The 13,895-nt window shown below is 36.2% G+C and overlaps 1 protein-coding gene across 1 annotated transcript in view; it reads left to right on the top strand.

Moving 5' to 3' along the window:
- Positions 1-13,895, top strand: part of ALG5 (ALG5 dolichyl-phosphate beta-glucosyltransferase) — a 36,377-nt gene that overhangs the window by 8,329 nt on the left and 14,153 nt on the right. The window contains exons 5-6 of the mRNA XM_072976150.1: positions 608-700; positions 3,219-3,332. Coding sequence (XP_072832251.1) covers positions 608-700; positions 3,219-3,332 — 207 coding nt within the window. The remainder of the gene's footprint in view (positions 1-607; positions 701-3,218; positions 3,333-13,895) is intronic.

Raw genomic sequence — 13,895 nt, 5'->3', positions numbered from 1 at the left:
AATCAAAGAGTAATAGCAGTCGCTTAAGATAATAGTGAAGTGAAAGGAAAAATTCTAGGATGCTGGAGTTTTGAGCACGTTTAAGGCTGAGGAGCCAGCAGAGAGGGAGAGATGAAGGTTCAGAAGAGGACAAGTCATGGCGCAGTTCTCTGCTGAGAGCGAGGAATTTGAGAGAGATTTGGGGGAAATGGTTACAGACAGCTTCTCTGGGGAAGAAGGTCGGTTACTGACAAGTAAAACAAGTCATTAAATATCACTGGGCACATAGTCACAAATCTGTACCAGTCAGTCAGTGCATGGGTTTTATTTTAATTTTTCCTAGCAGCTCAGTGGCTTAGGCAGAGGAGTCGAGAGTAAGAGATGGCTGCTGCCTGTTCCGGTGTTCCCCCTGCAGCAAAGTGAATTGTGACTCAACTTAGTAGGTCAGTAACAGAGCTTGGCACCAGGAATTCAACTCCTCTGGGCCACCAGCATGTGCGCTGGGTGTCATCTAGTCCCGAGGAGAGAGAACTAGAGTGGCGGTGTTTAAGCCAAAATCAGAAACCCAGTTTGTATTACCATCTTGGAATTCGAATTAATTTTATTCTGCTTTCATCTAATCTGACAGGTGGCTTTTAAATATTGCCAGAAACATGGAAGTGACAAAGTACGAGTGATAACGCTGGTGAAGAATCGGGGGAAAGGCGGCGCTATTAGGATGGTAAGGCATGGTTTCAGCATTTTTATCTAAAATGTAAAGATATTTTGAATAACCTGTTTTGCAGATTATAGTACACGTGAATTCTACACTTGGCTAGTTGAATACCAGCCTTCCCAGTTAGTGACAAATTGCTTTTAATAATAACTTCATGCGTATATGTATATATGTGATCAAATCAAAAATATCATGCTGTATCTTAATGCACTGGCTGATTCAGGAAAATACGTATATCTTAAAGTTTAAAATGTTGCCATCTGTCATATGTCTTTGACATAGTCACCAGATAATAAGATTATATGATTTTTTGAAGTTCATAGAATGCTTTTGTGTACCGAGTTTTACCTGCATGAAGGCACTGTGCAAAGCATCGTAGCATGTATTAAGCTAAATCTGACACGGGTCTGTCCTGATGCAATTTACAATCTAATACTAACAGTGATTGTACTTAAGAGAGAGGGACCGATGATGTGCAGTGGAAATTCCAGGAAAGAAGAGGTTACTTTCAGCTGAGGCACATCAGGTAGGAATCAGATACGCTGAAAAAAAGATCAGAAGTCAAGACGTGTGAAAGAAAATGCAAACACTAGTGCCTTGGATGACTTAGGGGTTAACTGATTTATTTTGCCCCCCATAACAAGTCTAGATGCAGGCAGTTCAGCAGCCCCTCTGTGTCATCAGGAATCCAGGCTCCTACCTCACTCCCTCTGGCTCCTGCCCGCCCTGCACGCACGGTGCCTCCACCCTCCGGACAGAAGGAGTAAGGGCAGAAGGTAGATGTGTGCTCCCTGGTTTGCTCCTTTTAAGGAGCCTTCCCAGAAGCTCCGCCCAGTGATTGACTTAAATCTCATCGGCCAGAAGAGCATCATGGGGCCTCCCCTGTTTCCAAGGAAGGCTGAGAAATGTTTTTTCTAATATTTTCATTCACGACCAAATCAGGATTCCATTAGTAAGGAAGAAGGAAAGAATGGGTATTGGGTGGGTAACTGGCAGCCTCGGACACATGAGGAAATGTTGCTGAAGCCAGGCTTCCAACGATGGTGAACGCTGGCTGAATATTTTGAGCTGGACCATAAGTGTACCACTTGAACATAATTATCACATTGAAACCTCCTCACATCATCTCAGTGAGTGAGGTCCTATTATTTTGATCATATAAATGAGGAAATTGAGGCTTAGATAAGTGACTTACTCATGGTCACACAGAGATTAAGTCAAGGTTTGGACTGGGTTAATTTAACCCTGAAATCCATGCTCTTCACTGCTCAGATCCTGTAGGGAGAAAGATTTGAAAGAAAAGCATGCCAGTCAGCGAAGCGGGAAAAGACAGAAGTAGGAACTCTCAGGATGTGTACTAGAAACAGTGAGTTTGCTCTGACTGGGTCACAGGATATGCAGAAAGGAGAGGAAGAAAATGGGATTGATGCAGTATTCATTGTGGGCTTTAAATCCATCCTTTCGTTCATTTACTCAGCTAACATGTGAATGCCCACTGCATGCCAGGGACCTCGTTAGACACACTGAACTGGAAGATACCTGTCCTGCCCTCAGGATATCACAGCTCACTAGTGTTGGAAATGCTCCAGGAGAAGCATGTGCAGAAAGTGGGGCACCACCTCCATCTGGGAGGAGCAGCAAAGACCTCCTACAGGAGCTAAGTTCTGAATGGAGTCTTCAAGTAGGATTAGGGATTGTCCAGGTGAAAGTCAGCGCAGGGAGCTTACGGAGAAGGAAATGAACAAAGGCACAGCAAAGGAGCTGCTAATGGTCCATGGAGCTTGACTGGAGAGATGGGCCAGAGGGTTAGGTGGGTTCAGATCATGGACGTCAGGTGGAGTCTTTTAGACTTTTACTACTGACACATTTTGCCCAAAAGACCGATCAATTCAAATTGAGTGGCATGATTTTTCTAAATGTCAGATGCCTCAAATAACAAAATAGTATTTGAATATATCTTATCCATACTTCCTGAATCTTAGTGACATTCTGCATTTCTTTATTTAACAATTAATTTAAAATATTTTCAATTCCATAATAAAGAATACTAAAAATCTATCATGTTATAATGCATTTCACAGCAAAGCTGCATATACTGTATTTGTTCAATCTCTCCATCAATATGTTCTTCATATTGCTGCTCCAGGTAGCTCCTGATTCCTTTGAAGCACCATAATACATGTACAATACAGATACAACATTTATGATAGGTATTTTACATTTTTATTCTTACTGATGCAGAATATCTTTAGTTTGTCAAAAATCTATTTTCTTATCTTGATATTTTCCAAGGTGTTAACTGTATCACCTCACAGAGTTTTTAAAATCACGAAATAGACATTAGATACATTTGGAAAGATCCTGTCAATGTAATTTGTTTCCAGTGATCTGTGGCCTCCTTTCGCCATTTCACATCTAATATTTCATTCTTAGATATTTTAAATAAAGCAGAATAAATTGAAATGCCACCGAATTTACCTTTAATTTTAAGCAACTTTCTTTTCATTGAAATTTTTAAATACAGGGTATATTCAGTTCTCGGGGAGAAAAGATCCTTATGGCAGATGCTGATGGGGCCACAAAGTTTCCAGATGTTGAGAAATTAGAAAAGGGACTGAATGATCTACAGCCCTGGCCTGTGAGTATAAGAATACAGTTTGAATGATACTTAATCAGGAATAGAGGGGGTTTGAAGTAAAATTTAAATGGTGTTTATCTATAAGGTAAAATATTGGGGGATTTTTTTTTTCTGCTGTGAAATTCCTGTACACAGTCCCACAGAAGAACTAATCATTTCATTATAAACATTCACTCATTTTCTGAGAGTCACTTGACAATTACTTATTTAATATTCTCTCTGTCTATCTCTTTCAACTTTAAATTGCTTTACTTGTACCAGAGTTTTAATATTTATCATGCATATTCAGCTAAGGCTTTTATTTAAAAGCCTAGACAGAGACTTCTAGGTTAAGATGTGAAATGAAACTGAATCACAGAACCTTATTTTTGATGAAACAAAGAAAAACAAAATACAAGCAGCAACCATTCAAAAAAGATTATGTGCAAGTTCATGCCATAGCTTCAAAAACTAGAGGTTAGCTTTCACTCAGCGTAATGCATTTGAGATTCATCCATGTTGCTGTGTATATGACTAATTTGTTCCTCTTACTTGCTAAGTAGTATTCCCTTGTATGGGTGTACCACAGCTTCTTTATCCATTCAACTGTTGAAAGACATTTGGACTGTTTTCTACCATTTGGCAATTATGAATAAAGCCAGTATCAACATTTAAAAAAAAAGTGGAAGTTAGGAAAGAAAGAAAATCCTGGTGCCATTCCCACTTTTTAAAAGCCATTTATAGAAAGAAGATGAGTTTACCAGATTCTGAGCTTTTTACCAAATACTCCCAATCTGGAAAGAATCAGACTGAGAGAATGAGTTAGCAGCCATGGACAACAACAAACAATACACCTACCTACCATCACCTAGAATCCCAGAATTTCAGTAGAAGCAGAAATTGCTAGGACTCACCATTGTCAGGGCTTCCAGCTGGGTTTGGGTTGGTCACAGGTCCATGTGATTAGATCCATTCCTCTGAGGAGTGTACCTACCCTTGTACAGGACATAACAAAACCTCACAACAGCAAGGAACCGAAGTAACCCCACAAAGCTGCACAGAGCTCTCGGGTGCTCCCCCTGCCCCACCACCCCCAGCCGCCAATGTAATCCAAGGAAAAGGATAAAATTACACAAAAGTATTTTTGCTAAAGAAATAACATTTAATGAAAACAAGAGTTTGGCAACAAAAGCATTTGGACGTGAGATGAAAAACAGCAGAGTGATAACAAGAGAAATGACAGAACTAAGGAAGCAAATTGAGGGCCAAAATAAGATCAAGAAATAAGGACTATCCATGAATGAAGTACTCCTGTTTTAGATCTGATCATTATTATTATAAAATTGTTAAAATAATCCCTATTCATTCAAAAACACATGTAAAACCCAGTAAAGCAAAACCTCCAAAAACACAGAAAATTTAGTAATTTTCAAAATTCACCTCATATTCCTCTTTCTAGAAAAAAAAATCTATTTAACTTCATAGTTTGTGAAATACTGTTTTCCCCCTGCTATCACCCACTCCTTCCTTTTAAAGATGCTAAATACATTAACTAATATAATTCTTAAAAAAATTAGTTCTGAAAATATCCCTTTTACCTGCACTATTCAAGCAGTAGCTACCAGCCACATGTGGTTATTCAAACTAATTAAAACTGAGTAAAAGTTTAGTTCCTCGGTCTCACTGGTCACATTGCAAAAACTTGTGACTGGTAGCTACCTTATTGGCTAAGACAGATGTAGAACATTTCCAAAATCCTAGAAAGTTCTGTTGGACAGGGCTTCTTTATGTCATATATGACATTATTATTGGATATGTGATATGTTCACTCTTACTAAAAAAGTTTTTCTTCCACCTCTTAGTAAGTCATGGTAAGCTAAAAGAAAAATCCCACTGGTGAAGTTCTTGGCTTTGATTTCCTGGTTCTGTCCCCAGAGAACCCACAGAGACTTGATTAGTGTTTCTCTTGCATTATTTCTCTAGCATGGGGACCTAAGAGTGGGAGAGAGACTGGAAGATGTGAGGTTGCTAGCAGCTGACTTTATGTAATTCTACAGGGGGGCCAAAGTTAGAGGGTCAGCCAAACTATAAACAGGAAAAAAATCTGCACCTTCCTCTAGTGAATCTGGTTCCCGGTGTACTACTCCAAAGAGGACGGGAGTTCTGATGTCATCTTTTTGTTCCTTATCATAATCCAGTGCACTGCACTGTTACTAGAAATGTTGAGATTTGAAGAACTAACGTATATGGTCATGACTAAGCTGTTGATTCACAGCCTGTTCTAGGTACCTCAAGACATGCCTGATTATTTAAGGGTATCACAACTTACTTGAATTAACTTGAACTCAATTTATTAAAAATTTTTTAATCAATATGCATCATATAGCACTGTTTGGAAGAGGTGGAAAAAGAAAGATAATTGATAAGTCGTTAAAGTTCCAAAATCCATAGTCTCTGAGTCAACCCAGTGAGAATTATTTTTGAATTAGGACTCCCAATTCTGACACAGCTTATGCACACTCGGTGTTGTGCTCAGAAAACTTACCCTCTGCCCCTAACTTGCAGAGAGAAATCAAAAGGAATCTTCTCATCCTTCCCAACTCAGTTATAAAGCCCCTCTTTACAGTAAATATAAATCTGTCTCCTTTTAATCAGCCCCTTTGGTTGGTTCTATTTTTTGTAGCTACACAAAACAGTCTATTTCTACTTCTTTGTGACAACCCTTCAGAGAGTGAGAGCTGTTTCCCGTGTGTCTTCTCTAGTTTGGGCTGTCAGTAGTTATTTCAGTTTTTAAATAGCACATTTCTTATCATCCTGAAGCTGGTGAGGATCTGATTACACCATGACTTTGTTACCTCATAAGACCAACTTTTTTACATGCACTGCCACTGAGCCTTCTCTCTCATCCTTATACTGGTCCAGCTGTTATTTCTGTTCCTGTGTTTCCTTTGCTTTGTCCTGTTTAGGAATAGAAGTGTGCTCTTAATTCATCCCTGTTACACACCAGCATATTCTGTTTCCGCTTCTCAAGATGTAGATTCTTCTTCTGCCTTTAATGCAGTTGCTCTTCTCTTCTCAATTCATTTAAGCCACAAATTGGATAAGCATGCCTGACATATATTCCCTTCAGCCCTAATGAAAAGTGACTTGAATAGTTCTGAAAATAATGAAACAGGAACATGGGTTTCAGAGTAGTCAAGTCCTGTAATGACTACATGGCTGACTCACTAGATGGCAGTAGCTGCCTTAAATGTCCTTTACAAACAGCATTGGTTTGCCAGGCTCTCCAGCGTGTTCTTCAGTGGCTTCTGTTGTTTTCTTTCTTCCCAGCTGATTTTATTTTTAACTGCAACAATAAGAAATCTTTTATCACAGCTGACCCCTGAACAAGGAGGGGGTTAGGGGCGCCTACCCCCCACCTCCCTGCACCAGCCCAGTTCAAACCTGTGTTGCTCAAGGGCCACTGTGCTTCTCACCTGCATCTCCTCTTAGAGTCACCAGGTCACATGTTCTCGTCTGATTATTCTTACTGGATGAACTTAATAAAGTTGCTTGACATTTCTCTTCTGAAGATAATTATTCTTTTAAGGTTCTGAACTAAATGTGTATAATTTAATTAGAGCTTTGTATGACAAACAAATGCAATAGGGATTTACATCTGATTCCAAATATTTTATTTGTATTTTTTTAATGTGCAGAGATTTTCTCCCAGCTTTTCGATTTCCAAACCGGTAGTTATTCTACCTCTTGTTAAAAAAATATGCTTGATTTTATGTAATCAAACAAAGTGTGTGATGATCACTTGTTCAGTGGCTTAACTACTTGACATAGAATAAAAGAAGTCCCTAAACAGGGAAACAGATGACAAGATGTCTGTACTCCATAATCAGAGAGTAATTCCTCAGGCCATGACTCATATCTTAAATTCTCATTTAGACATACTTTCAACAAGCTTGGCTTTTAGGCTTTTAAGGTCACAGATAATTAAATGTAATGGATATGAAAGAGATGTCAAGTAAAATTACATTAAGAAAAATTATAGGAAACAGATATTAACCACACACACAATTCAATCTGCAGTGATTGCTAACTAATGACCCCGGATGTTCCTTTGTCTCCTTGGCCAAGTGAAGTTTTGGTATACCAACATTTCCTATGTGTATGCGTGGCTTGCTTGTTCCTAGAACAGAAGAACATGCCACTTAACTGCTTCCCTTTTCTGTGGACCATGTGGGCAGGTCTAAGAACGTGGTATATTTGTTTCACCCTCGCAGTACGTAGGTGGATAACCAAGCTTCCGAAAGGGATCCCTTCACTTCCCAAATCGTTTATTTTATAGACCAGGGAGTTACACAAGCGTTTTGCCGAGATCTCTGTGAAAATCTAACAAAGAGAATGCGAAAATTTAAAAGGCAGTCTTAAAAAACATAAAAAGCGGTAGATTGTATATAATAAAACTTCCATAAGAGTCTGTCTCAGCAGATCACAAAGTGTGTTTCCCAGACCTCCGAAGGGCAAGGTCTGCCTATCAGAGCAAGTGTTTTGTTTAGCGCCAGCAAACCTAGCTGGAAAGTGCATCTCTCTTAGACAGGGAACAGCAGCCTCTTTCCGTAAAGGGCCAGAGAACACAGGCATTCATCGTTTTAGGGCATTTTGCCTTGCTGTGCTACTCAGATACTGCATTTTTTACAAATTGAATGTTTGTGGCAACCCTGCCTTGAGCATGTCTTATCAGTACCATTTTCCAAAAGCATTATTTATATATATATATTTTTTTATTGAAGTATAATCAGTTTATGATGTATTAGTTTCTGGTGTACAGCATAACAGCATTATTTTTTAATTAAGGTATGTACAGTATATTTTTAGACATAATGCTATTGGGGGGAGGGTATAGCTCAAGCTTTAGAGCACATGCTTAGCATGCACAAGGTCCTGGGTTCAATCTCCAGTATCTCCTCTAAAAATAAATAAATAAACCTAATTACCTCCCCCCCCCAATTTTTTTAATAAATAAATAAAACATAGACATAATTCTATTGCACACTTAACAGACTACAGTGTCGTAGTAGTCCACAGTGTAAACATAACTTTTATATGCACTGGGAAACCAAAAACATTTGTGTGACTCACTTCATTGCGATTCTTGCTTTATTGTGGTCTGAACCGAACCCGTGATATCTCTGAGGTCTGCCTGTAAATATTTTAGGTTCTGTGGACCATATATGGTTTCGTTGCAACATTCTTCTTTTTTTAACAACCTTTTAAAAACCACTTTTGGCTCACTAGCCATTCAAAACCAGGCAGCAGACTGACTTTGGCCCACAGGCTGTATTTATTACCCCTTTTCTAGAAGATTCAAACCTTGGTCTTAACAACCACAGTTCTTCCTAACCACAGGAATTTTTGTAAATTTAATATCCTCATGATTGTCAGAAGATACTTTTAATTTAAAAGGGAGGGAAGTAGCAAGGCACCTTTCATCAAATAAAAGAGAAAAAGAATGAGTGTTGCCAAATTTATCTGTTGAGTCTGAGCAGATTGATATAGTATTTTTTTTTAGAACAAGTTAGAAGTATGAATCAAAAGCCTTAAATAATTTACATCCATTGACCCAGCAATACATATCCATTGGCCCAGATTTGAGAAGATTTTTCTTAAGAAAATTAAGAAAATGTATAAAAATAAATTTTCAAAGAGTTTTGCTTGTTTTTTTATATAGTGGTGTTTTTTAATGAGAGGAAAAAGCTAGAGACAATCTAAAATGTGCAAACACTGGTTAAAGTCATTATATAGGATGGTTCTTCATTATACATGATTAAGTGAAAAAAGCAAATTTTAAACATCTGAATATATATGGATATATTTATCTATAAAGTAAAATGTTAACATCAGTTGTCTCTGGATGGGGGAACTATGGATCTCTTTTCAAATTTATATTTTTAGATTAATTTTCTCATTTATTTTTAACAATGAACTCATACTGCTTTTGCACAAAAAGAGGGGAGGGAAAGAATTTTTTTAATCAAAACTTATTTTTTTAATAAATAAAACTTTTCCTTAACTCACTAGTTTGCTTCATATATCAAGTTTTTCATTTCTGCTCATACTGGGTGAATATGACTAATTTTACTATCTGACTTTCTTTTGTTTAACTAATTTCTATACTGTTTCAACTTTTTTTCCTGTATCTACCTCATGTGGAGTCAGTTTTGTCTGTTGGAGTTCCATTTCCATTTCAGTATGTTTCTTAACTTTGGATGTGAAGTTCAAATAGATCTAGATTCAAATCCCATGTGAACTTGGGCAAGTTAATCCATCCAGCTCATTTTCCTCATCTGTGACATAAGGACACTGAGCCCAAGTTCATAATCCTGAGGTAATGATTAAAATCATTGAAATGTCTGTCCAGTGTTAGCATGTGTTTGGCACTCAGTAACTTCTGATTATTAACATTAGTCTTTGTGCTTGATTTTCAGAACTAATTCTGATGTTACTTTTTTATACTTGTTAATATAAATTGGATTTCCGTAATTCTTCTAGTCTATTTCTTCTCTCCAGTGAGTTGTGAGAAAACTGAAGCAGTACAGGAGAGAGAGAGAGATTCTGATGAAGCATTTCTTTCTAGAATATATTACAGTACCACTTTTTACTGCTTTTATAAGCCAGCTGTCATAGTAACTAAAATACTCTTTTTAAAAAAGCCATAAGAAATTCAGCTATTGTCTGGAATAGCTTAAAAGAAAGAGACTCCATGTCTACATACATTTTCTAATACGGGCAGTTTTTAAAACAAGAATATCCTTTATTCCTGAAGAATAACTGACTACTTTAAGAGCTGTTTAGATGAAGTCCATCTGATAATGAGATTATTATCTTGTATCAGAATGACAGATACACAAAACTCTCTTAAAAGCTTTTAGAGACTTATGCTGAAAGAAAAGGAGATTTTAAAAGGAAAGCTTCTGGGTTTTTTTATTTGTTTTTAGTTTAGTTAAATGACATTTTAACTCTACTCAGTGTCTGAAAGGTAGAAGGGTTTTTTTTGGCCTATTGCTCAGTAATGTTTCTGCTCTTTTTGGATTCAAAGTTAAAGCTTATCTGCATTTTACAATTGAACTTTTTATGTGATTCTTCTTTAAGAAAACTATTCTCTCCCTTCCTGGGCAAAATACCTCTGCCAGAAAAAGAAGGGAAGAAAGTATTCTTACTAAATTAAATAGTAAGCAAAGTATATAACAGGTAATTTCCAAAAGAAAATGTCGATAGCTAATAAAAACTCCCCAAAAGTTTACCTTTTTATTTAAAAAAATTAGATCATGTGTGTTTATATTTTCCCCGTATCAAATTCACAAATTTAAATGAAAATAATTAGAACTGGCAAGAACAATAGATGAAATAGTAAAATATCATACTCAGTGGGAATTAATTTAAATAGTAATTTGGCCCATATACATTAAAAACATTTATACTTTTAGTATTCCAGTTCTACGACTTTCTCAAAGGAAGAAATCCAAAATACAGTTAGTTTTACATTCAAAGATGTTCTTTTAGACATCTTTATAACAATATGAAATTAGAAATAGTCAACACGTAGGTAAATGAAAATATTGTTAATCTATAAGGTGAAATATACTGCCCTTACAATTGACACACAAAAAAGGCATACAACTACTATGACAAGTTCTTGAAAAATAAACCTGAATTTTATCAAGCCTCTAACTCAAACAGCCAGTTTACAGGAAATACAGAGGACAGAGGAACATGTTAAATGTCACTGGGGGGGGGGTGCACTCAGCAAAATACAAAATCTAACACACTCTACAGGACAAATTACATGGTTTCCTCAACAAATAAATTGCAGGAAAAAAATTTAGAAGGGGTAAGAGGAACCCAGGGATAAAAAAAAAAACAATCAAATTGTAGAAATGTTATTTGGCACTTGATTTAAACAAACTGAAAATGTTTATGAGGTAATTGGGCAAATTTGAAAACTGATTGTATATCTGATGGTGTTGAGGATTTGTTCTTAATGTTTTGGGTGTGATACTGGTATTGCCTAGAATTTGTTTCAAAATAATCTCCAGATGGGTAGGGTGGTAGTAAAAGGCTTTGGAGGAAGCGAGGTTGGCAGTTGGCCATGTGTTGAGGCCAGATGGTGGGTACATGGACTTCATGTTCTTAACATTCTCTACTCCTGTGTATGTTTGAAAATACCCACAACCAAAAGCTCAAAAACAACAAACCTGAATATATGAAATTTTCAGATTAATTCAAGTGAAAAAAAGCGTGATATACATGGATTAATTTCAGTTATGATTTTTTTAAATGCAGAGGCAAAAAGAACACAGTATACAAAATGTTATCAGTGACTGCTTTTAGGCAGTGAGATTTACATGACTTTTCTCTCTATAATAATTGTATTATGTATGTAAATTTATATGCTTGCCAATTTCTTTACAATGAACACATTTTAATTTTATTTTGATGAATGGTTCAAAATTCAGATGGTTGGTCTAAGAACGGATACAGTGAACCTAGTTCTGCCCCTCATTTCTCAGTCCCATTTTACACTTAAATCTGATGTATCTGGAGTATGTCCTAGTTAGTATCTGCCTAGTTACTCCCAGAAGGAACAGTGTTATCCATTTCTTGTATCTCCATCTAGAAAATATATATATACATATATATATATATACACACTCTTTATTTGAAAAATGCAAATTGTAACACACTAGCCACTGTTCTGTTGTTTCCATTTAACAATATATCTGGGAGATTGAGCCTTATGTGTACATCAGAGTGCTTCCTCACGTGCTTCCTCATGTGCTTCCTCATGCACAGCTTCATAGCTAGTCCCTTTTGCTGCTTCAGACAGCAGTCAAGTGATCAACTGTCCATGAATGTTTTTTACACACAAGCAGGTTTATTATGGGAAGAATTCCTAGTTGCGGAATTGCTGGGCCAAATTGTATATATATTTGTAATTGTGGTAAGAGTTTTCAAATTGCTGTCCATATAGAGTGCGTATATGGGAAAAACTGATAGGTTTTATTTGCATTGCTAAGTGTTACTGAGGTAAGGATTTTTTCAGTTGTTAAAGAGCTATTTTCACTTCCTCCTTTTATGAACTCTCTTTTCATAGATTTTACCACTCTTTTCCGACTGAGTTGGGTAGTACTTTTCTTAGTAATTTGTAGGAGCACTTTCTGCATTTTGAAAATTGACCTTTTGTCTGTAGTATAAATTACCATTATTTGTCCCTAATTTATTTGTTTTTTAATTTTTAATATGGTTGGATCTTTGCTGTTGTGCCACACAATTTTTTAAAATTTTATTGTCAAATTCATGTTTTCTGGGTTTTGTGTATTTGTGCTGTCTTTGGGATCACTTAAGACTTACTTCTGATATTTTACACTTAAATCTGATATATCTGGAGTATGTCCTAGTTAGCATTTGCCTCAGGTCCATTTAATATGATTTCCAAATGGCTACCAAATAGACCACAGCATCTTTTCTCCACTGATTTAAAATGTCATCTTTATCATACTCTTAAGCACCCATATGTTTTGTGTGTGTGTGTTTCTGGCCTTCTGGCCTTTCCATTCTTTTTGAGGGGGGGAGGGATGTGTTATTTATTTATTTATTTTAGAGGAGGTACAGGGGATTGAACCCAGAACCTTGTGTATGCTAAGCATGCGCTCTACCACTTGAACTATACCCTCCCCCCGGCCTTTCCATTCTGATCCATAGATTTATCTATTTACATTCTAGTACCTCAGTTTTAATTGTTACAGCTTTATATTTTTAAATCCTCTGGAGCTAGTCCTTCCTCACTTTTAGAATTTGCTTGGCTCTTCTTGGTTCTTTTTTCCCCCCAATATTCCAGATCAGCTTATCTAAATCAATGAAAAGTTATCTTGATATGTCTGTTGGTATGGCCTTAACTTTAAAGATTAGCTGGGGAGCGCTGGCTTTTCAGTCGTGCCGTTGCATCCTCTCGTCCGTGGTCACAGTATGTCCAGATTCTTTTGTTTCCCTTGGTTACATTTACATGTTCCCTTTACTTAGATCTTACCACATACCTTGTAAAGTTTATTTATAGATTTCTCTTTTTTATTGATGTTATAAATACAGAAATATATAAAAGATATCTTCTGATTATTACTTGTACATATAAAGGCTGAAATACTATATATCTATTCATCTTGTGCCCTCTCATCTTTTTACATTCTCTTATTATTTGTAGTAGTCTTTCAGTTGATATTCTTGGATTTTCCAGAATGTAATAATTATATGTAAAATCATACTGTCTACAGATAACCCTTTTCTAATATTACTAATTTTTCTTATAATTATGTTGATACAGTCTTTTAATTAGAAAAGTTATTTAAATATGTGAATTTTGAAATAATACATGCCCCATATATTCAGCCCTGAATAGTGTCATCTTAGTAAATACAGTTATACTTCTTTAAGGTGTACATATTCTGAACTTCTCAATAAACCTTTAAAAATATTTAATGTTACTTTATTTTTTTAATTATATTTTATTAGTATAGATCTTTATCTTTTATTTTTTAA

Source organism: Vicugna pacos, chromosome 14 (assembly GCF_048564905.1).
Source record: "Vicugna pacos chromosome 14, VicPac4, whole genome shotgun sequence".
NCBI classification, from domain to species: domain Eukaryota; kingdom Metazoa; phylum Chordata; class Mammalia; order Artiodactyla; family Camelidae; genus Vicugna; species Vicugna pacos.
This window is presented reverse-complemented; position numbering and strand designations above follow the sequence as displayed.